A 23116-nucleotide genomic window follows, 5' to 3' on the forward strand; every position below is an offset into this window, starting at 1 on the left:
TTTGCACCTTGTGGTGAACCCTCTGATTTTGCTCTCGTGAAGTCTTCTCTTTATGGTAGACTTGGATAATGATATGCTTACCTCCTGGAGAGTGTTCTTCACTTGGCTGGATGTTGTGAAGGGGTTTTTCTTTACCATGGAAAGGATCCTACGATTATCCACCACTGTTGTCTTCCGTGGACGTCCAGGCCTTTTTGTGTTGCAGAGCTCACCAGTGCGTTCTTTTTTTCTCAGAATGTATCAAACTGTTGATTTGGTCACTCCTAATGTTCCTGCTATCTCTCTGATGGATTTTCTTTTTTTTTGCAGCCTAAGGATGCCTTGTTTCACTTGCATTGAGAGCTCCTTTGACCGCATGTTGTGGGTTCACAGCAACAGCTTCCAAATGCGAATGCCACACCTGGAATCAACTCCATACCTTTTACCTGCTTAATTGATGATGAAATAACGAAGGAATAGCCCACACCTGTCCATGAAACAGCTTTTGAGTCAATTGTCCAATTACTTTTGGTCCCTTGAAAAAGCGGGGGCTACATATTAAAGAGATGTAATTCCTAAACCTTTCCTCCAATTTGGATGTAAATACCCTCAAATTAAAGCTGATAGACTGCACTTTAAGCCCATATTCATTATTTAACAGTAACTTGAATTTATTTTGGTACGCAGCCGAAATAACAAAACTTGTATCAGTGTCCAATTATTTCCGGACCTAACTGTATACAGTATATACATATATATTCTTTATCCCAGCACATCTAGAATAAACATTTACCTCCCTGAAAGTGAAAGAAGCACCAATTGTAATTAAACTGTCTCCTTGACTATCAATCTCACCCAGCTGCCCTTCTCCCCTCCTTGTGACCTTGTAATTGTGTATTGTGTTGTATAAATGTAGATGTGTAAGTGTTTTTGTACACACACTGTGATGGTAGGGGGTAACCAGGCAAATAAAGTTTAAGCCCACTTTTGGTTACGCCTGATCAGTGTATAAGGGTTCAAGAGAGTTAGCTCTTGGGCCCAGTAACATTGTAACTTTCCAATGCAGAACATGTCATAAAAATATTTGCTGTGTTTTTCCCTTTTCCGGGCATGCCAGCGAGCACGGATTGCTAGGGGATGAGTTTCAAGGGGTTTTTTTTTGTAGAGGAATTGTTGTCAGAATGTGCCTAGGTAGTTGGGGTCCGGATTTGTAGGTTCCCCTAAAAATGTACCCCGGAATCATGCCTGATTCTCAGATACATATAGGCACATTGTCCCGGTAATATCACCCTTGAAAACGCTAGCGCGACTCACCGCTAGGGTCCCCTGCTTCAGCATAGCCCAGAAAGGTGAATGGGGCACAGGGATGGAAAGTGAACCTGCAGTTGAGGGGATCCCTAGGTTAAGGGTGGTACCCCAGTTAATGCCCAAGTAGCCCAGAACCTGTATTGGGTTTGTGGGTGCTCCAACCATATATAAGTTTGTGAGGGGACTCTGAGTCCAGGCTACGTCCAATAGATAGTGTGTGGGGAATAAAGGCTGATAGAAATAAAAGTACACATTTCTATTCTATTCCCCATACCTAGTGACTTAAGAAAGTATAAAATTATATTTTATTAATACTGTAAGGTACTGTAATGTGTTTGGGACTTTTAAAACCGATGTCCAGTCAGGCTGCCAGGGCTAACCCATAGGTGCCAGTAAGTCTGCTGGACATCAGAGTTCAAAGTAGCCATAGGATACCAGAGGTGTGAAAAGCACTTGGATGGCAGGGAAGGGCTCAAGTACCCAGGTCCGGAGACCAATGGCAGCCGTCCAGGCTGCCATTTGCTCTGCCAGACCTAGTGGAGCCTGACCCAGCGGGTGGCATTGAGAGAGCCAGGGACGGAGGTGGAAAACTTGCGCATGTCCCTTGGCAATTTCATATTTCCCGCTGACCCATCTTTTCATACCGGCTTGGCTCTGATTGGCTGCTGAGAAAGTTCCCACAGATGATTGGCTGCTGAGTTTCATGAATGAAACTCAGAATACTATAAAGAACGTGTGAGCCAATCAGAAGGGAGATTCCCAGTAGTAAGAGCGCGGACGGGCTTTTCAAAGTTGCTCTTGTGCGAATAGCAGAGGAACCGGCTTCGATTTCAAGCCAGGGATGCCTGCCTGCCTGCCAGATGCTAAGTCCAGCTTTTTCTGCCCAGTTCTCAAAATCGAATGTAGCGGTTGCAGCTGGGATTTGAGGACGTTTTGAGTTCCAGGAGATTGGGGATAACTCGCGGTCAAGAAAGTCCAAGTTCTCAGAAGAGAAGGGAGCGGTGGCGTGTGGAAATTCACGCTGATTTGGGAACCAGGAGATTCCGGGCTATGTCCCGGTCAGTGTAAAACTCTTATTTAGAGTTCCCTGCACCTAGGAGAGTCTGGTTTTTGACCCCAGACCCTCAGTAAGTGTGTCTTTTCGTCTGTATTTTGTTTTCCATTGTGTGTACGCGAATTTGTGCAAATAAACTTCAATTTATTTCATTGCCTTGCTTTTCTCAGTGAATGATCCTGGTAAAAAGGTGTAAACTGCCTGGTCTCCTGTGACACACACTATTTCGTTTTTAATTATGAGGTAATAAACGTGCATTTTTAAGCAGCAGGTGTGCTCCCAGACAGTGTGAAACTCGTGTTCAAGCTCCACTCTTAAGCTTGTTCTCCTCTTCTAGATTAATTACTGCAGCTAAAAAACTTGGAAGCGATGCCCCCCCTGTTTTATGCGTACTTTCCCACACATAGTTGCTGCCAGTCTAGGACATTTAGCCACCGTCGATCAGCCGCTATGATGTCTCGCCATCTGCCTTTTTGAGGCATAGGCAAGACCCTAACCTTACCCTAAAACCCCTATCCAGACCTCTTCTCCTAAAACCCCTAACCTTAACTCCTTACCCTAAAACACCTAACTGTAACTTCTTATCCTAAAACCCTCTACTTAACTCCTTACCCTAAATCCCATAACCTTAACCCCTTACCCTAAAACCCATAACCTTAACCCCTTACCCTAAAACCCATAACCCCTTACCCTAAATCCCATAACCTTAACTCCTTACCCTGAAACTCCTAACCGTTACTCATTACCCTAAAACCCCAAACCAGACCCCTTACCCTAAAATCCCTAACATTAACTCCTTACCCTAAAACTCCTAGACTTAATTCCTTACCCTAAAGTCCTTACCCTTAACCCCCAAACCAGACCCCTTATCCTAAACCCCTAACCTTAATTCCTTACCCCTAACCTTAACTGCTTACCCTTCAGCACAGGTGGCTCAATCAGTCCCTGCTTCAGCACAGGTGAATCAATCAGTCCCTGCTTCAGCACAGGTGAATCAATCAGTCCCTGCTTCAGCACAGGTGACTCAATCAGTCCCTGCTTCAGCACAGATGGCTCAATCAGTCCCTGCTTCAGCACAGATGGCTCAGAGACTCAGCCTCAGCCTCTGATTGAGCGACCTGTGCTGAAGCTGGAATATCCTGAGAACTTGGCCTGTTGCGGGGGTGGGGAGGGGTGGACTTGAGCACTGAAGTTGAGCTCCCCTGCATTAACATACCTATGCCATGTGGGCCAGTAACCTAATGGCAGCACGTTTTCATGGGTGATATAAAGACACAGCGTTGCAGCTTTATAATTGTGACTTTTGCAGCCACAATTTGTTTTGTTTTCGCTGCACTACTGACAGATCATTTCTTCTGATCTGGGGGACCCCAGAGCTGTAAGAGTACACCACTTCAGGTACTGTTGCTGCATTAAATTGGAAGGTACAAAATACCTGTGCATCAGCTCCCTGAATATCAGAATATGAACAACAATCTGGGTATAATCTTGGACATGATCCATGTAATACTTTGCACCATGTCTACAAACATTACTGGATGATCGTAATACTGCATCTACTTAATCTATGACTTAAAAACTTGAACTAAGAAAACCCCCAGTGTCAACCATCTGTGCCAACACATTCAGTACCAATTACACTGCAAACTGAATTCATAGTGCCTCTTAGCATGGGCAGCACGGAGCTTCTGGCAGTGCTGCATACAAAGAACAAGAATGCGACAGGACATACAATTGAAGCAGCAGAAATGTGAAATCTTAGGGGGGTTTGTGTGTTAATAAATCAGTTCTGCAGTATTAAAAAAATATTATTCAACTCTATGCCATTTGTAATTAGTTTTAAAGCATCCTTTGATTTCTATAGCAGGTTTAGCCCACCTCCCCAGCAGTGCGTGATCTTTACCGCTCTTTCCTGTTTGTGATCATTTGTTGCCAATGTTACCAGCAGTTTGAGCTGCAAACTGTAACAATAGATAATGTTATCGTAGTAATATAAGGATACATTGTAGCTGCTGCGTTACACTGACTGAAGCAGCCATTATGTTAGGCACACAATCAGGATTGAAATATTTATAACAGGTACACCAAGCGATTGCCAGTTTAGGTAAGAATGCAGAATTATACATTGTAACATGTTTTACATATTGCTTTAAGTGATAGGGCTTGATTTTAGACAGTCCTTTACTTTAGTACAGCGGTGCGCAAAGTGGGAGGCGCCCCCCTGAGGGGGGATCCGGAGATTTTTGTTGGGGGAGGGGAGGGCGCGGGCGTTTGCAGAGGTCCCGCGCTCTTCCCCCAGGCATTTAAATTAAATGTCGGGGGATCGCGTGAGGCCTCTGCAACGCTATACTTACGTTGACTCTCCCGGCGCCACTCGTGTCCATGGCAACGCGGGGCCATGTGACGTCACACGCGTCAAATGACGCTGCAGATCACGTGACGTGATGTCACGTTACATGAACCAGCGGCGTCATTTGACGCCACATCAAGGTAAGGGAGGGGGTGCGAGCACCAGCGGAGGAAAGGCAAGGGAGCGCAGCTGCAAAAGTTTGCTCCCCTGCTTTAGTATTCCCTCCTTTCTATTGAATATCATAAGCACAGCATAGAAAAAGGACACTCGGTACATCATATTATTAGTGCACTAGCTGAGAGACCCGGCGTGTAAATGCGTAATAGGTAGTATTATTTATAACTCGTGGAACAATAGGTGAGTATTTGTTGTAAAGGTTTCGGGGGGGGGGAGAGAAAGGGGAGCGGGGGGGGAGAAAGGGGAGCAGGGGGGGGAGAAAGGGGAGCGGGGGGGAGAAAGGGGAGCGGGGGGGGGGAGAAAGGGGAGCGGGGGGGAAGAAAGGGGAGCGGGGGGGGAGAAAGGGGAGCGGGGTGGGAGAAAGGGGAGCGGGGGGGGAGAAAGGGGAGCGGGGGGGGAGAAAGGGGAGTGGGGGGGAGAAAGGGGAGCGGGGGGGGAGAAAGGGGAGCGGGGGGGGGGGGAGAAAGGGGAGCGGGGGGGGAGAAAGGTGAGCGGGGGGGAGAAAGGTGAGCGGGGGGGGAGAAAGGTGAGCGGGGGGGAGAAAGGGGAGCGGGGGGGAGAAAGGGGAGCGGGGGGGGGGGAGAAAGGGGAGCGGGGGGGGGGGAAGAAAGGGGAGCGGGGGGGGGGGGAGAAAGGGGAGCGGGGGGGGAGAAAGGGGAGTGGGGGGGAGAAAGGGGAGCGGGGGGAGAAAGGGGAGCGGGGGGGGGGGGGAGAAAGGGGAGCGGGGGGGGGAGAAAGGGGAGCGGGGGGGGAGAAAGGGGAGCGGGGTGGGGAGAAAGGGGAGCGGGGGGGGGGGAGAAAGGGGAGCGGGAGGGGGAGAAAGGGGAGCGGGGGGGGAGAAAGGGGAGCGGGGGGGGGGAAAGGGGAGCGGGGGGGAAAGGGGAGTGGGGGGGGGGAAAGGGGAGTGGGGGGGGAAAGGGGAGTGGGGGGGGGGGAAAGGGGAGTGGGGGGGGGGTGGAGAGCAGTGGGCATATGTATTGTCATAATTTATGTATGGGCATTTCTCCCCCCTCCTCCGTGCGTCCGTCCCCCTGCTGGTTCGGCTGGTGGCCCCCCCGTTCCCCGTGACCCCCCCCGTTCCCCGTGACTCCCCCCGTTCCCTGTGACTCGCGCTCCCCCCCCCCACCACCCCCCCCGGCGCCCGCTTGGTCCCCCGATGTGCCATCCTGCTGAGTGAGGCGTGCAGGCGGCTGCAGGAAGCGCCCTGTGTGGGCCTGAGACTCGCGCTTCCCCCCCCCCCCCCCGGCGCCCGCTCGATGTGGCGTCCGGCTGAGCGGCGGTAGGAAGCAAGCGCCCTGTGTGGGCCTAAGACTCGCGCTCCCCCCGGCGACCCGCTTGATGTGGCGTCTGGCTGAGCGGCGGTAGGAAGCGCCCTGTGTGTGTGGGCCTGAGGCTGAGGCGGGACGCGCAGTGGGCCTGAGGCTGAGGCGGGACGCACAGTGACTTACCTGAGCGGGTGGTAGCGCCGGGGAGGTAAGGGAGCGGCTGGGGTAGGAGGGCCGCGCTTCCCGTTCGGAGCCAGTGCAGGACGGCGCACGTGAGGGGGGGGGGAGGGGGGCGGACAGAGGGTGTGTGTGTGTGTTTATAGAGCTGCTGTGTTGTGTGTGTGTGTGTGAATAGAGCTGCTGTGTTGTGTGTGTGTGTGTATAGAGCTGCTGTGTTGTGTGTGTGTGTGTATAGAGCTGCTGTGTTGTGTGTGTGTGTGTGTGTATAGAGCTGCTGTGTTGTGTGTGTGTGTGTGTGTGTGTGTGTGTATAGAGCTGCTGTGTTGTGTGTGTGTGTGTGTGTATAGAGCTGTTGTGTGTGTGTGTGTGTGTGTATAGAGCTGCTGTGGTGTGTGTGTGTGTGTGTGTGTGTGTGTGTGTGTGTGTGTGTGTGTGTGTGTGTGTGTGTGTGTGTGTGTGTGTGTGTGTGTGTGTGTGTGTGTGTGTGGCCCGTCACTCCGCCTCAGGCCAATGAGAGGTGTGCGGGGACGGGCGACCCAAGGGACCAATGAGATTTCCCCTAGGGACACCGGACATCCAGGCAGCCAAACATACAGTGCTTTCACTAATATAGTATACGATTTGCCATGTTTGTCAGAAATATTCCCGTTCATCTGATTGCACCCATGCATTTTAAAAGCAGACCTGACAAGACACATGTATATCGACACCAATTTGACATTAGCAACTTTAATTGCTGGACATTCTGCCAATATAAGAGGTTAATTTGCCATACTGATAAAAAACAAACAAAAATAACCGAGAAAACAGCTGCACAGAAATTTGCATGACCCCTGTGGCTGCCTCCTACACAATACATGGGTGTGTTTCCGGGGGTTTGTAACAGGATTTGTGCACCTTCCATTTCATATGTAAAGGCAAATGTGGCAGTTTTAGTAACAAATATGAAAGCATTAACTCTCAAGGATTGGCTGAAGCATTTGTAACAGAATATACGCAAATATACCCAGGAATGATGACGCCATGTATTTTAAATATTCAGTTCTTGCTAAAAAAAATATATATAAAAAAATGAATACCTCTTTTTCATTATACGTTTACGCACAATTTACTATTAAAATAAGATGACATCAGTATACAAAATGAAGGGATGAACATGCTCAGATTGCAAAGAAAATAATTTACCTGCCCATTTGTTGCATAACAAAGCTTAATAATGTCTACCCTCTCTATAGCTGGGTGCTGCAACTGGCTCCTCACATGCAGCCTGTGGAGGGGCTTGATGTGGCTCTTTGACTCGGGTGCTTAAGCAACTCGTATGAAAATTAGCAGGGCCAAAGTCAAATTGTTCACACTGAAACTCACTTGTAAGTTTAGAGACCTGATCTATAGGATTCACTTGTTTCTACAAGTACGTTAGAATTAGTGTGCTACATGTTAGAAATTACTCAGATCTTGTTTGCTTTCTTGACAACCTTGTATTGTCTGTTTGCCATACTTTTTTTTGTTCTATGTAATTAATATAAGGACAATTGATGCTCAGAGAAAACATTTTGCGCAATTAATCTTTCATCAGTGGTTTTAATAAATGTCAACAGAAGAGAAGCAAATAAGGTAACAAGGAACAGACAGGTTTGGTTAAATCCTGTAATACAACCTTCAAGACCTTATATGACCCAAATAAAAGCCAGATTATGTGTTTTCTTCTATGAGCATCTTCATCATCTTTAAAAATGCAGCCAATCAATTTCTGCCTGAACAGACAGCATGGTATTATACTTTACGTACTGATTTATGGATTTCATGCTTACAAACTGAGAAACCCAGCATGGGGTACCTTTGTTGGTTTGATTAAAATGAATGTTTTCAGCTCATCATTGAACTAAGGTGCTTAGTTTGCCAATGCAAGATAGGAGAAAGGAAGAGGCACACAAATTGTAGTGGAATCAAATGATTTCAAATGTATTAATGCATCAGAGCTAACAATGGTAACGTTTCAGGACAAGCAGTCCCTTCCTCAGACCAAACACCTCGCCAGAGAGGCACTGAATAAAACCTACTAAAATGCCTTGGGCTTCCCGTGTTTTAACCCCTTCTATGCCAGAAAGGCCTGCAATGCACTAACGAAGTACACAGAAAATGAAGACTGTGTTGAAGATGGAAATATTACCTTTTTGGGGTTCGTCGGGACTGTTCAGCTCTTTTTGTGCTTCTTCTATTTTGTCTGAAATGAAAAAGAAATATGTGATGCCACAATGCAACAAATGGTACAATCTATGAACACAGTAAAGCTTGCACAGTGCACACAGGGGGAGCGTCCCTAAGTCACAATGCACGATATCCCACTCAGATTCAGCATTTAATTCCGATAACCTGCATCGACGCTGGGTGAATCCCAGCAGAAAGGGCCATATGTAACGGAACGCGACATTTAGTCACGGCCAAGAGCAATCTTCTGCCCCATGGCACCTTTTCGTGCCGGAGGACATCTTACAGCCTCTTCTTAGGTGGATAATGACAGACAACATACTTCGTGAAATGGCCCTAATGTTTGTGACAAACATTGAAGGAAACTAAGATATGCAAGAAATGTATAACGATAAACAAGACACGAGGGGGAGGGGGGGGGGAGCAGGGAAGAAATACATTTTTCTTACAGAAACAACATGCTATATATCAGCCATAATACATGCAGAGACATTTCAAACATTAAAACGGCAATTTGATTATATATACAGTACTGTACTTTTTTACTGAGCAGGTAAACTGCGGATAGAAAGCAGACACCCCTTTTTCTGTTTAACAATTTGATCTCCAGCAACATCATGAAAACAAATGAAAATGAGAAATGCCACTAGGATACACAATATTCACATCATGCATTGGATGTTGTGGTCAAACACCTATTATTTGGAGCTGGATATTTGATGCAGCGGGCTTCTGTTGGTACCGTACGGCCGGCATAGAACTGCTCTGGGGGCGTGGAGGGGGTGGGGGCGTGGAGGGGGGGTTACATGATCCAGGTATGATGCCCATTTAAAAAAAAAAGAGTTGCAATTAAATACATTCTAAATATTCATTTTCCGAGACACCAACCGTCGTGGACGAGAAAATCAGCGACGTGGGGAAACGAGGGCAAAAGTTGTATTTTTTTAATGGGGAAAGTAGTGATTTTTCGCAGTGAAACTTTAAACTGCTGCTGATAGGAATTAGTGAGATGGAATCCAAAACAGTGGCACTCACCGACAAATCAGTGAATGTAGGCCGACCTGTATTTTACAGCTTTTATATCTTCCTGTACCTCATTTGCCATAAATAGTAATCTTGGTTTTTACATCTGTGTTAAACCCCTGGAATCTCTGTAAATCTGTATTGCTAACCTGAGGAAGAGAACTCTCGAAAGCTTGTCTTATAATATCAATTGTTATCACCTAATACTGAACTATTCATTTACTCTGCACTAGTACAACTGGACTAACACGGCTATTTCTATTTAAATCGTTCTGAAGAATTTACACCAAGGATGAAAATAAGTTGCGAGAAGATGAGGTGGTTGCAACTTCGCCTCAGAGGGAAAAAAAAACACTTCAGTATGTATTTTGAGCAATTAAACAAAGAATATGCATCAAAGGGTTCTTTAAAAAATAATAATCAAGCAGTAGGAATTGTCTGTGTTAACACTGGACAATACAGTAGTTACTGTCATTTGATTTTTTAAAAATCGGTACAAATACCACGAAATGGAAGATATTTCACACATTAAAACATGTATTTCATTTTTGGAATAACAGTCACTGTGGTTCTGTGCCTAATATTTGGATGCCAGAAAAATATTGATTAAATGGATCAACAAGTAATGATACATATTTGTGTACTCTATTTTTCTTATATTAATGCGTTAAGGGACACAGGACAAAGGTTGCTGTTCTTTTCATATTGTAAACTAATGAGCAGGTTTCCTGCTCAGTTTAATAAGAAAATGCATATATTTTTGAGCTTGCACAACTATGACCCATAGTGGAGTGTGAGCTACCATGTTTTATATATATGTAGCACTGTTTCCCCCTGAACACAGAACTACTGATGCTGTATAAATAAACCTGTCGGCTCGCAGGGCCTGAGCCTCTGTCACGGAGAGCCTGGGGTGATAGAATTATACCTCTTGGCGCAGCGCCTCCACCTGGGAGGGATCCTAACAGAGTGGGAGGAGCCCCTCCCAGGACATAATACACTAAGCACACACTTGCAGAAAACAGAACGGTCTTTACTGAACACCTATATCGTATTACTATATGAGTTCCCCAACGTCAGTCATTCTCACCCGAGAGTGTGTACCTCCTCCCCCACCACTGTGTACCCCCACACGTGTCCTCAGTACAACCCGTGTCCCATGGTCAGCGCTGCCACTATGTGTGAGTACTCAGTTGGTGCACGTGTAACGATACCTGCCCAGTGCGGCGGCACCTGAGCGTTCAAATCTCTTCGCAAAGGATCCGACGACCTCCCGGGCAATGTCCGGTTCCACCAGCGTGACCCTCTGTCAGAAGAGGACATGGTAACCATGGTCACAGCACTCCACACAACCAACGCATTGGAAAAAAGTAAAAAACTTTATTTAATCTAAACAGTGAGCATCAGTATCAACACTCTGACGCGTTTCGTCTATAGATAGACTTTAGATAGACGAAACGCGTCAGAGTGTTGATACTGATGCTCACTGTTTAAATTAAATAAAGTTTTTTACTTTTTTCCAATGCGTTGGTTGTGTGGAGTGCTGTGACCACGGTTACCATTTCTTCTTCATTCTACGTCATATCCGGAAGGAGCACGCTGACACCACGAGCAGCAGTGATGGCGACCGAAGCTTTCTAAGCGGGACCGCAGCAAGGGTTTCGTGAGTAAACCAAGTCTATGAGTTATTCTCTTCATTTACTATAATATTCGGGCGGAGGTGAGGCATATTGGCACCGGACTGTGACTTACCTTGGGGTTTCTTCAATGGAGAGGCTCCGCTGTACTTCTACCGGATTAACCAGCCCATGGACCTGTGCTGTCACTGTTTTCGCTTTTACAACTTTTATACTGCTAAGAAATTATTGGTGTCTGCTCCAAGACTTATGGGACGGTTGTGGGTCCAACAAAAAGGTGGTTTAGTAGACTCGGTTATTAACGGGTTAATACCCAATTGCTGACCCTCTGTCAGGACAATCCACCCTGAATATAGTCCTGCTCTCTCGGAGGAGTAGACCTGATCCCAAGCCTCTTCGCAGGAAGCGCAGCGTCCGCTGTATCCCTTAGGCTGCGTCCAGGGTGGCGCTGAGCTGGGGCGGGCGCTCACGCTGGCCGCGATGAGACACATTGCAACAATGTGTGTGGCCTGCGTGATCGCCCCCCCCCCCCCCTGCGTGTGCCCGTGAGCTGTCCTCGGCGCTCAGATTCAGGAGTTTCAAAATTTTGACTCTGTAGCTCTGATTTCAGATCACATTACCAAATTTACCCAATCAGAGGACAGCAAGGCAAACCAATGCAATACAAGCATTGGGAGCTTGCATTGGTTGCTGTCCTCTGACAGGGAGGGGGGGGGGCACGAAACGGAGGGGGGGACACGACACGAAACGGAGGGGGGGGGGTACGACACGAAACGGAAGGGGGGTACATGAAACCGAGGGGGGGCATGAAACGGAGGGAGGGGCACGAAACGGGGGGGCCATGAAACGGGGGGGCCAAGAAACGGAAAACGGAGAGATGTGAACGGGGGGGGTAAAACGGAGTGGTGGTGTGGTGGTAAAACGAAGTAGTGGTGGGGGGGGTAAAACGAAGTGGTGGTGGGGGGGGGGGCAAACGAAGTGGTGGTGAGGGGGGCAAACGAAGTGGTGGTGGGGGGGGCAAACGAAGTGGTGGGGGGGCAAATGAAGTGGTGGGGGGGCAAACAAAGTGGTGGTGGGGGGGGGCAAACAAAGTGGTGGTGGTGGGGGCAAACAAAGTGGTGGTGGTGGGGGCAAACAAAGTGGTGGTGGGGGGGCAAACAAAGTGGTGGTGGGGGGGGGCAAACTGAGTGAGGGGGGATGGGGGAGAGAGGGGAGGGAAGGGGGGAGAGAGGTGAGGTAAGGGGGGAGAGAGGGGAGGGAAGGGGGGAGAGAGGGGAGGGAAGTGGGGGAGAGAGGGGAGGGAAGTGGGGGAGAGAGGAGGGAGGGGGGGGAGATATATATATACATACACACACACACACACACACACACACACACACATAGTACTGTACATAAATACATCCTTAAATACTAAACTATAGAACAATACATATTCAGACATACTGTACACACATTCACTCAGAGAAGGGCAGGCTCAGCAACAGTGTCAACATTTTCTTTTTCACAGCAAAGTATCATGCACCGATATATCTTTAGAACAGAGGTGAATACTAGTGATGTACCGGTCCGAATAATGACCGGGTAACCAAGACCGGGTACCCGAAACAAAAAAGCGTGTGTGCTGAGCACGTACATTTTAAGTGAAATGTCTTTGTCTTTTGTCATAGAAATTGCAATTGTGATGATGATGTTTTTAATTAAAAATCAAAACACAATTTCAGTGACAAAACACATTGAAATTTGACTTAGAACGCGGGTGCTTGGCACACACCCCTTGTTTTAGCTATTTGTGGTGCTATATTTATACTAACTGAATTCCGTGTGTGTGAGAGACTCTGTGTGTGTGTGTGTGTGTGTGTGTGTGTGTGTGTGTGTGTGTGTGTGTGTGTGTGTGTGTGTGTGTGTGTGTGTGTGTGTGTGTGTGAGACTCCGTGTGTGTGAGACTCCGTGTGTGTGTGTGTGAGACTCTGTGTGTGTGTGTGAGACTCCGTGTGTGTGTGTGAGTGTGTGTGTGTGTCTCTGTGTGTCTCTGTGTGTGTGTGTGTGTGTGTGTGTGACACCGGGTGTGTGTGTGAGACTCCGTGTGTGTGTGTGTGTGAGAGACTCCGTGTGTGTGTGTGAGACTCCGTGTGTGTGTGTGTGTGTGTGTGTGTGTGTGTGTGTGTGTGTGTGTGTGTGTGAGACTCCGTGTGTGTGTGTGTGAGACTCCGTGTGTGTGTGTGTGAGACTCCGTGTGTGTGTGTGAGACTCCGTGTGTGTGTGTGTGTGTGTGTGTGTGTGTGTGACACCGGGTGTGTGTGTGAGACTCCGTGTGTGTGTGTGTGTGTGTGTGTGTGAGACTCCGTGTGTGTGTGTGTGTGTGAGACTCCGTGTGTGTGTGTGTGTGTGTGAGACTCCGTGTGTGTGTGTGTGAGACTTTGTGTGTGTGTGTGAGACTCCGTGTGTGTGTGTGTGTGTGTGTGTGTGTGTGTGTGTGTGTGTGTGTGTGTGTGTGTGTGTGTGTGACTGTGTGTGTGTGACACCAGGTGTGTGTGAGACTCCGTGTGTGTGTGTGTGTGAGAGAGACTCCGTGTGTGTGTGTGAGACTCCGTGTGTGTGAGACTCTGTGTGTGTGTGTGTGTGTGTGAGACTCCGTGTGTGTGTGTGAGACTCCGTGTGTGTGTGTGAGTGTGTGTGTGTGTGTGAGACTCCGTGTGTGTGTGTGAGTGTGTGTGTCTGTGTGAGAGACTCCGTGTGTCTGTGTGAGAGACTCCGTGTGTGTGTGTGTGAGTGTGTGTGTCTGTGTGAGAGACTCCGTGTGTGTGTGTGTGAGAGACTCCGTGTGTGTGTGTGTGTGTGTGTGTGTGTGTGTGTCTCTATGTGTGTGTGTGAGACTCCATGTGTGTGTGAGACTCCATGTGTGTGTGTGAGAGTCCGTGTTTGTGTGTGTGAGACTCCGTGTGTATGTGTGTGAGACTCCGTGTGTGTGTGTGTGTGTGTGTGTGTGTGTGTGTGTGTGTGTGTGTGTGTGTGTGTGTGTGTGTGTGTGTGTGTGTGTGTGTGTGTGTGTGTGTGTGTGTGTGTGTGTGTGTGAGACTCCGCGTGTCTGTGAGTGTGTCTTTGTATGTTTCTGTGTGTCTGTATGTTTCTGCGTGTGTGTGTGTGTCTGTGGCCTAAGTGTGGCTGTGGGTGGGTGCGCTCAGTGTCTCACAAGTGTGGTTGTCGGGGGTGCAGGCTCTCCAAGAGTGGCTGGCCTGGGAGGAGGGTGCGCTTAGTATTTGCCAAGTGTGGTTGTGTGTGGGGGGAGGAGGCGCCCCCCCGCTCTCCACCAATCCACGCGGCCGAGGAGATCAATGGGGAGCCGGGGCACAGAAAAGAGTGTCTGTGTGTGTGTCGCTGCCTTACTCCTCTCTGGTGACTCCTGCCGGCAGCTGGCAACACTGACAGTCTCATCTGCCAGCAGTGACGTCACGTCCGTCACCACTGACTTCGGATTCACTGCCACGGTATTTTGCTGATGTGGTAGGTGCCGCTAAAGAAGTTTCACTTCAAAAATGACCTACATTCTGTTCGGCTGTGCAAACATGATACTTCACATAAGCAAAAATCAGCTTGCTTTCTCTCAGTGATTTCTCTCAGTGTTTGGATACCGCGGGCATCCCTAAAGGGTTTTCTGCAATTTTCCGGTCATTTTGAAAATTCGATCAAGTACAGATTTTAAAATGCATCTGATCTCAAACGCGCTATTAGAGAGGGTTGGGGTTCCTTACAATGCATCTGATCTCAGACGCGCTATTAGAGAGGGTTGGGGTTCCTTAAAATGCATCTGATCTCAGATGCGCTGTTAGAGAGGGTTCTGGTTCCTTACAATGCATCTGATTTAGACGCTATTAGAGAGGGTTGGGGTTCTTACAATGCAACAACGCATTGTTCTTACAATGCAATGCGATCTCAGACACGCTCGCTATTAGAGAGGGTTGGGGTTCCTTATGTTACATCTGATCTCAGGTGCTATTAGAGAGGGTTGGGGTTCCATAGAATTTCACAATATAGTTATAGGGGTCCTTAACTAAAAAAAAAGTTAAAAAACACTGCGCTAATTTACAGATTTTAAGAGGAGTAACATGCTCACAGAGCAGAGAAAAAATGGTACTTCTAAAACTACAGTACACAGAAAGGTTCGGCAAGAGTCAAAAACTTAAACACAATAGAAAATCTAAAACCCCTAAAAAATCCTGACCTGCAACTTTGCAGTCAAATCTGTTCCATGGCATAATTTGCTGTCTTGCTTGGTTTTTCTCATGCCTACCTCAGTAGTGAAATTTCTCATGTAAAGTTATCAGAGAAAAGATGACTTAAGAGATTTGCTGGATGCATTTCAGGATTGAGTCACATCACACACACATCCAAAAATATTAAGCTGCAAAAAGGATCACACCTCCAAGAAAACCCATCTGGCATCTCTGCTGAACAGAACAAAACTTTTAACTCTAAGAACACGGTAACACTAAAATGTCCTTAGGTGCCTGATGCTGGTATATTAGTTTTTATATTTCTTATGTTATGGTGGGTAAAAAAAGTGACAAAAAAGCTCCACCGTACAGTAAATACAAATATCACTTATTAGCACATTCACATGTCCCAGACAGGTCTGCAACCCTGCTTTCCACCATTATCGCTTTGCATACAATGCTTCCACTGCAGCTTGGGATTCTGGGAAATTACATGCAAATGAGCACACACTTGAAGCCTTATTAAAGGAATTGGCTTTGTTTGCAATTCTTGAAAAAGAACACGATTGAGTATTAAATAATACCGATCAAAATTCTCACTGTGAAAACCTCTTTAATGGATTGTGAAGACCACTTAAAATGACAGCTAATGATACTCACTGCTCACACCTACTATAATACCCACTTTACCAAACACTAGAGGTTCTTTTTGTGGGATAGACTATCTAGCGCCAGTGGGTAATAACATGGCCAATATGCCAAATGTCTGTGTTGGAGCTATAAATAATGTCAAAATAATAGGATCTTTGGGGACTGGAAAAGCATCAAGGCCGTTATTACCATTTTTCAGTGCAGCATATCCTTTAAAATAAAAATATGCCGATATGGCGCTGAAATACAACGGTAAAGATTCACTGAGGTCCAATAAGGGGTATTGGAACTCGATCCTGCGTTATCTCCCATACAAGTCAATGGCAGATAACGCAGGACTGAGCTCCTGTACCCCTCGTCAAAGCTAAATTAATCCCAGCCAGTGTTCTTTACCTAATGTTACTTTTATGCCTGTGGCGCTTATTCCCATTATGTCTCCTATTACTTTGTCATGTGTATTACTGCTGTGAAGCGATATGCACATGGATGGCGCTAAACAAATAAAGATATACATATATACATACATGCGACAGAGAAGCCCAATGCTACATCCAATATGACAAAAATACACAGTAAAATACTGTATATTTTTGTCATATTGGATGTAGCATTGGGCTTTTCTGTCACTTGTATACATTTGCCACGCTCAATAGCTCTCCTTTTTTACACACACATATATATATTGTGACAGAAACCAGGGGATGGTAATAAATTCCGTATATAGGGCTCCCAGGATACTAGACAGTTTCTATCCTGTTTGGCCTGGGAGTGCAGCCTTATAATACATACACTCCATCCCACAGTTTGGCAAGCGCTGGAACTGAGGGATGAGAGATCCAGACCAGAGTTTGTCTGCTGCCTGATTTCTGTCACCTGTCATGCTAATTAGGAATCAGGTATGAAAGACTGATTTCCTGTTTGCTCTGGGCTCCCCACAAGAGCCAGGAGGCTGGAAGGCTGCTGAACTACAGAGGGGAGAAGCCTCTTCCCCAAACAGGTTCAATCTTTCTGTTCATTTGTGTAAGACTGCAAAAGTACCATGTTTTGATGTTGGAAGTGGAAAAGCCACTTCCAACCCTGAGTCAGGGATATCTAAGTTAAGTTATCGCTCAGGTGAGCAGCTTTTGTTTTGATCTGTTTTCTGTTGTATGCACTGTGGCAGTCTCAGTGCCTGGGACTGAATAAACCAGGCATAGCCTGTTTAAAGGAACAGTACGTGACGCCTCATCATTTAACCTACCCTAAAAGACCGTGTTCTAAACAGTCCCGGACAAACGACGGAGCCCCGGAGTAAGCCGTTTGTCACATATGGTGGAGAATGCGGGCAGAGCACTAGGGGGTCTGCGGGTTGAAGAACTTTGAAAAAAAAAAAAAAAAAGTTTTTTTCATCCTCTGCAAACAAGATGGAAGACGTGGTGGGTGCGCTGGTACGCAATGTCGCTGCCCAGAAAGACGCGAATGAAACCCAGCAACAGCTGTTAATAGCCCAGCAAGAAACTACTGCAAACCAGCAGCAGACGAATGCAGCCCATCAACAGCTGCTAATAGCCCAGCAAGAGATTAATGCCAACCAGCAACAGGCGAATGCCAACCAGCAACAGGCGAATGCAAACCAGCAACAGACGAATGAAGCCCTGCAAAACGCGAATGCAAACCAGCAAGAGACAAACCGCTTGCTGAGAGAGGAGCAACAGCGGTTCGCTCAGGGCTTACAGCAGGAACTCGAGATCCTGAGGGGGACTATCAGTAACCTTCCACTGGCAGCGGCAGCCCCAGTTCCGAAAATGACCAGGGCAAGCCACTACCTTCAGAAGATGGGACCCTCGGATGATGTGGAAGCCTATCTTCTCACGTTTGAACGCACGGCACAGAGAGAGGGATGGCCAGAAGCTGAGTGGGCTGGTCTAATCGCACCCTTCCTAAGCGGCGAACCCCAGAAGGCTTACTTTGATCTAGAGCCAGCCGAAGCTAACGTCTATGCAAAATTGAAGTTCGAGATCCTCGCCCGCCTCGGCGTAACCACGGCTGTTCGCGCCCAAAGGTTTCACGCATGGTCCTTCACGATGGATAAAGCCACCCGAAGCCAGATGTATGACCTCATCCACCTCGCCCGGAAGTGGCTACAACCCGAGATCAACTCAGCCAGCCACATCGTGGAACGGTTGGTCATGGACCAGTTCTTGAGGAAACTTCCCTCTGCCTTACGCCGTTGGGTCAGTCGGAGTGACCCCCACAATGCGGATGAGCTTGTGGCCCTCGTAGAAAGGTACAATGCAGCAGAAGAGCACCCGCAACCCACAGTCGTGGAGCAACCCCACTACCCGAGGTTCCAGGACTCTTCCAGAGACGGTAAAAGGGTACCGGGGTTAAGGGGCGCTGAAGAGCGGCGACCACCTTCACGCAGCACCAGTAACAGTGGTTCGCACACTAAGGGCAATAGCCAACATGGGGAGCCGGGAAAAGGCTCTAAGTGGGACACAGACTATGTACCTAAATGTGTAAATTGTCATGAGAGGGGCCACACAGCAAAAATCTGCCCACTAAATTATGAGCCCATGCAATGCAACAGCGTGGAACCTTATTCGCTGTTGTCCCAATGTATGGGCCCTAGCCCAGAGGACCCCTTGAATAACCATCTGTGGGCATTTGTAAAGGTTAATGGTAAGAGGGTTCGGGCACTTCTTGACTCTGGGAGCATGGTCACACTAGTGTCCGAATACCTCTTGCCCATTAAGAAGAAACAGGGAAACAGTTCACAAAGAGTGGCAATTTGTTGTATACATGGGGATAATCATGAATATTCCACTGTTGATGTTTTTTTTGAAACAGAGTTTGGTTCTTTAGATTTCAAGGTGGGTATTGTACCCAAACTGGCACATGATGTGTTAATAGGGACCGACTTTCCCCATTTTCTAAAAATGTGGTCCCCCGCTCAGAATAGCGCCCAGAGTTCAATAGCGGACCATAACGAAGTATTAGAAGAAACAAATCCTTTCCCTTTTTCAGAAATGGAGGTTGACGAGGGCCCAAATAAGAAGGGGGAAAAGGAGGAGTGCTGTAAAATTCCCTTCCCCATCACTACTTTGGTAGGGAATACCCCAAATCAAGATGTTGAGCAGACACTTACCACCCCAGAACCGGATAAGACCCTCGCTGACCTAGAGGTCAGTCCTGGGAGTTTTAAGAAGGCCCAGTGGGAGGACCCCACATTAGCGGTAGCAAGGGGAAATATACGGGACCAGAATAGTACTCCTGGCCAACCAGATAGGTCACTTGCTTACCCCTACTTCGAGGTAGAGAACGACCTAGTATATCGGGTTGATAAAAGGAAATCAGTTACAACTAAACAATTGTTGGTACCACGGACATTCCGTAACGTAGTATTACACCTCGCACATAGTCATCCATTGGGGGGACACCTAGGGGTGGAAAAGACAAAAGAAAAGGTTCTCCGAAGCTTCTATTGGCCTGGGGTTCTGGCAGAAATTACGAATTATTGTTCCTCATGCCCAGAATGTCAGATCACCGCCCCGTTCAAGGCGTACCGCAGCCCATTGGTACCCCTTCCCATAATAGAGGTACCATTTGACCGGATTGCTATGGATCTAGTAGGACCCCTAATAAAGTCTGCTAGGGGACATCAGCATATATTGGTAATATTAGATTATGCCACCCGATATCCGGAGGCAGTTCCCCTACGTAGCACCTCAGCTAAAAACATAGCAAAAGAGTTAGTAGTTCTGTTTTCCCGGGTCGGGATTCCTAAAGAGATTCTATCTGACCAGGGAACACCATTTATGTCCCAAGTAACGAAAGAGCTATGTAAACTCCTAAAAATCAAGCATCTCAGAACCTCAGTCTATCATCCACAAACAGATGGTTTAGTGGAAAGGTTCAATAAAACCTTAAAGAGCATGTTACGGCGGGCGGTTGATAAAGATGGGAAAAACTGGGATTGTTTGTTACCGTACCTGTTATTTGCCATTAGGGAAGTTCCCCAATCATCCACAGGCTTCTCCCCGTTTGAACTATTGTATGGCCGACACCCAAGGGGCTTACTGGATATAGCCAAAGAGACTTGGGAACACGAGGTTACCCCTTACAGCAGTGTAATAGAGCATGTTGCCCAGATGCAGGACCGCATTGCTGCAGTCCTACCCATAGTGAGGGAACACATGGAGAAAGCTCAAGAAGCACAGAGGAATACATATAATAAGGGTGCTAGGGTCAGAATTTTTTCTCCAGGTGATAGGGTACTAGTTCTGGTTCCCACCGTGGAGAGTAAATTCCTTGCTAAATGGCATGGGCCATATGAGGTCTTGGAAAGAGTGGGAGAAGTAAATTATAAGGTAAGACAGCCAGGTAGGAGGAAACCTGAGCAAATTTACCATATAAACCTACTCAAGCCCTGGAAAGATAGAGAAGTCTTGTTAACCCTAGTACCCCCAGGTCCGTCAGAGAATCAAGAAACTGACCCAGAGGTTAGCATAGCTGAAACCCTGTCTGTTCATCAGAAACGAGAGGTTCAGAATTTAGTGAAAAGAAACAAAGAAATCTTCTCTATACGGCCAGGTAGAACTAGCGTAATTGAACATGACTTAGTCTCTGAACCGGGGGTCCGAGTTAACCTTAAACCGTACCGAATCCCAGAGGCCAAAAGAAAGGCTATAAGTTTAGAGGTTAAAAAAATGCTAAAACTAGGTGTAATTGAGGAATCCCAAAGTGGGTGGAACAGCCCTATAGTCTTAGTCCCAAAGCCAGATGGTACAACAAGGTTTTGTAATGACTACCGGAAACTAAACGCGGTGTCAAAATTTGATACTTATCCTATGCCCAGGGTAGATGAACTTGTAGAGAGACTGGGCAAAGCCCGATATCTCACAACCCTAGACCTAACAAAAGGGTACTGGCAGGTTCCCCTCACAGAAAGGGCAAAAGAAAAGACAGCCTTCTCAACCCCAGACGGCCTCTTTCAGTATAAGGTGTTGCCTTTTGGCTTACATGGAGCTCCCGCCACATTCCAAAGAATGATGGATAAAATTTTAAAACCACATGCTCGGTATGCTGCCGCCTACCTGGATGATGTGGTAATCCATAGTGAAGATTGGCAATCCCACCTTCCAAAGGTCCAAGCTGTGCTTGACGCAGTCCGGTCTGCTGGACTAACTGCTAACCCCGCTAAATGCACTATTGGTCTGGAGGAGGCCAAGTATCTGGGATATTCTATTGGCAGAGGTTTACTCAAACCCCAAACACTCAAAGTGGAGGCGATACAAAATTGGCCAAGGCCAGTTACAAAAAAACAAGTAAGGACCTTTTTGGGCTTAATTGGGTACTATAGAAGGTTTATTCCCAATTTTGCAACTAAGGCAACCCCACTAACTGACCTCACAAAAGCAAGAGGACCGCTAATGGTAAAGTGGTCCCCCGAAACCGAACAGGCCTTTAGAAGCCTGAAAGAAGCTCTCTGTGCCCAACCAGTGTTGGTCACACCTGACTTCACCAAAGAGTTCGTAGTCCAAACCGACGCATCTGAGGTAGGGCTGGGGGCGGTACTCTCCCAGGAGTCTCAAGGTGAGGAGCACCCCATCCTTTATTTAAGTAGGAAACTAAATCCCCAGGAGAAAAATTACTCCATAGTAGAGAAAGAGTGTCTCGCAATAAAGTGGGCTGTAGAGACGCTCAAATACTACCTGTTGGGGAGAAAATTCCGGTTGGTCACAGATCATGCACCCCTTACCTGGATGTGTCAAAACAGGGAAAAGAATGCTAGAGTGACCAGGTGGTTCCTAAGCCTACAACCCTTTAAATTTTCTGTGGAACACAGGTCAGGGCACAAACATGGCAATGCTGACGGGTTGTCAAGGATGCACTCCCTAATATCCATGGTCGCTCATCCCTCGAGGTCTGAGCTGGGGGGGAGGATATGTGACAGAAACCAGGGGATGGTAATAAATTCCGTATATAGGGCTCCCAGGATACTAGACAGTTTCTATCCTGTTTGGCCTGGGAGTGCAGCCTTATAATACATACACTCCATCCCACAGTTTGGCAAGCGCTGGAACTGAGGGATGAGAGATCCAGACCAGAGTTTGTCTGCTGCCTGATTTCTGTCACCTGTCATGCTAATTAGGAATCAGGTATGAAAGACTGATTTCCTGTTTGCTCTGGGCTCCCCACAAGAGCCAGGAGGCTGGAAGGCTGCTGAACTACAGAGGGGAGAAGCCTCTTCCCCAAACAGGTTCAATCTTTCTGTTCATTTGTGTAAGACTGCAAAAGTACCATGTTTTGATGTTGGAAGTGGAAAAGCCACTTCCAACCCTGAGTCAGGGATATCTAAGTTAAGTTATCGCTCAGGTGAGCAGCTTTTGTTTTGATCTGTTTTCTGTTGTATGCACTGTGGCAGTCTCAGTGCCTGGGACTGAATAAACCAGGCATAGCCTGTTTAAAGGAACAGTACGTGACGCCTCATCATTTAACCTACCCTAAAAGACCGTGTTCTAAACAGTCCCGGGCAAACGACGGAGCCCCGGAGTAAGCCGTTTGTCACAATATATATATATATATATATTGTGGGGGCCCAGGGGTTCCCAAAAAGAGCTTTCTGGGGTTCTGTGTGTTGTTATACATGTTCTATAACAGTGCTTCTGTGAATATCTGGGGTTCCTCGGAAGTTTAACAGGTGTACCCTAGGAAAAAAACTTCGAGTGGCAGATATTTGACTATATTTCTCTCCTCGTGGCCCAACAATGTGTTTTTACTAAATGTTGTACTTTCATTTATTCAGAAATGTTAAAATAGAAAGCTAGAATTTTACCTAAAAATGACGAGCTCTGCCACAGCTATAGTATCTTACATACATATGGAACCTCAGCTCGGTTACCCTAAGTGAACTACACATTTTGTTTTAATATGTTCCACCGAGTCACTATATATTCCTTATTAATGAGATCCACAATCCTTAAAAGGTTGAAAACCCCTGTTCTAATGGTAATACCGCAGCAGTGTTTAGAGTGGTTTGTTTCATGAATGATGTCTAACAGTGACATCTCCTGGAAGGTAAGAGACAGGAT

The 23116-nt window shown here is 47.0% G+C and overlaps 1 protein-coding gene across 5 annotated transcripts in view; it reads right to left on the reverse strand.

Moving 5' to 3' along the window:
- HIVEP1 (HIVEP zinc finger 1) overlaps positions 1 to 23116 on the reverse strand; it is a 278338-nt gene that overhangs the window by 84630 nt on the left and 170592 nt on the right. For all 5 annotated transcript variants that reach the window (XM_075585698.1, XM_075585700.1, XM_075585699.1 and 2 more), the window contains one exon: positions 8484 to 8537. In XM_075585698.1, the coding sequence (XP_075441813.1) occupies positions 8484 to 8537 (54 nt within the window). The remainder of the gene's footprint in view (positions 1 to 8483; positions 8538 to 23116) is intronic.

Source organism: Ascaphus truei, chromosome 2 (genome assembly GCF_040206685.1).
Source record: "Ascaphus truei isolate aAscTru1 chromosome 2, aAscTru1.hap1, whole genome shotgun sequence".
In the NCBI taxonomy this organism is placed as follows: domain Eukaryota; kingdom Metazoa; phylum Chordata; class Amphibia; order Anura; family Ascaphidae; genus Ascaphus; species Ascaphus truei.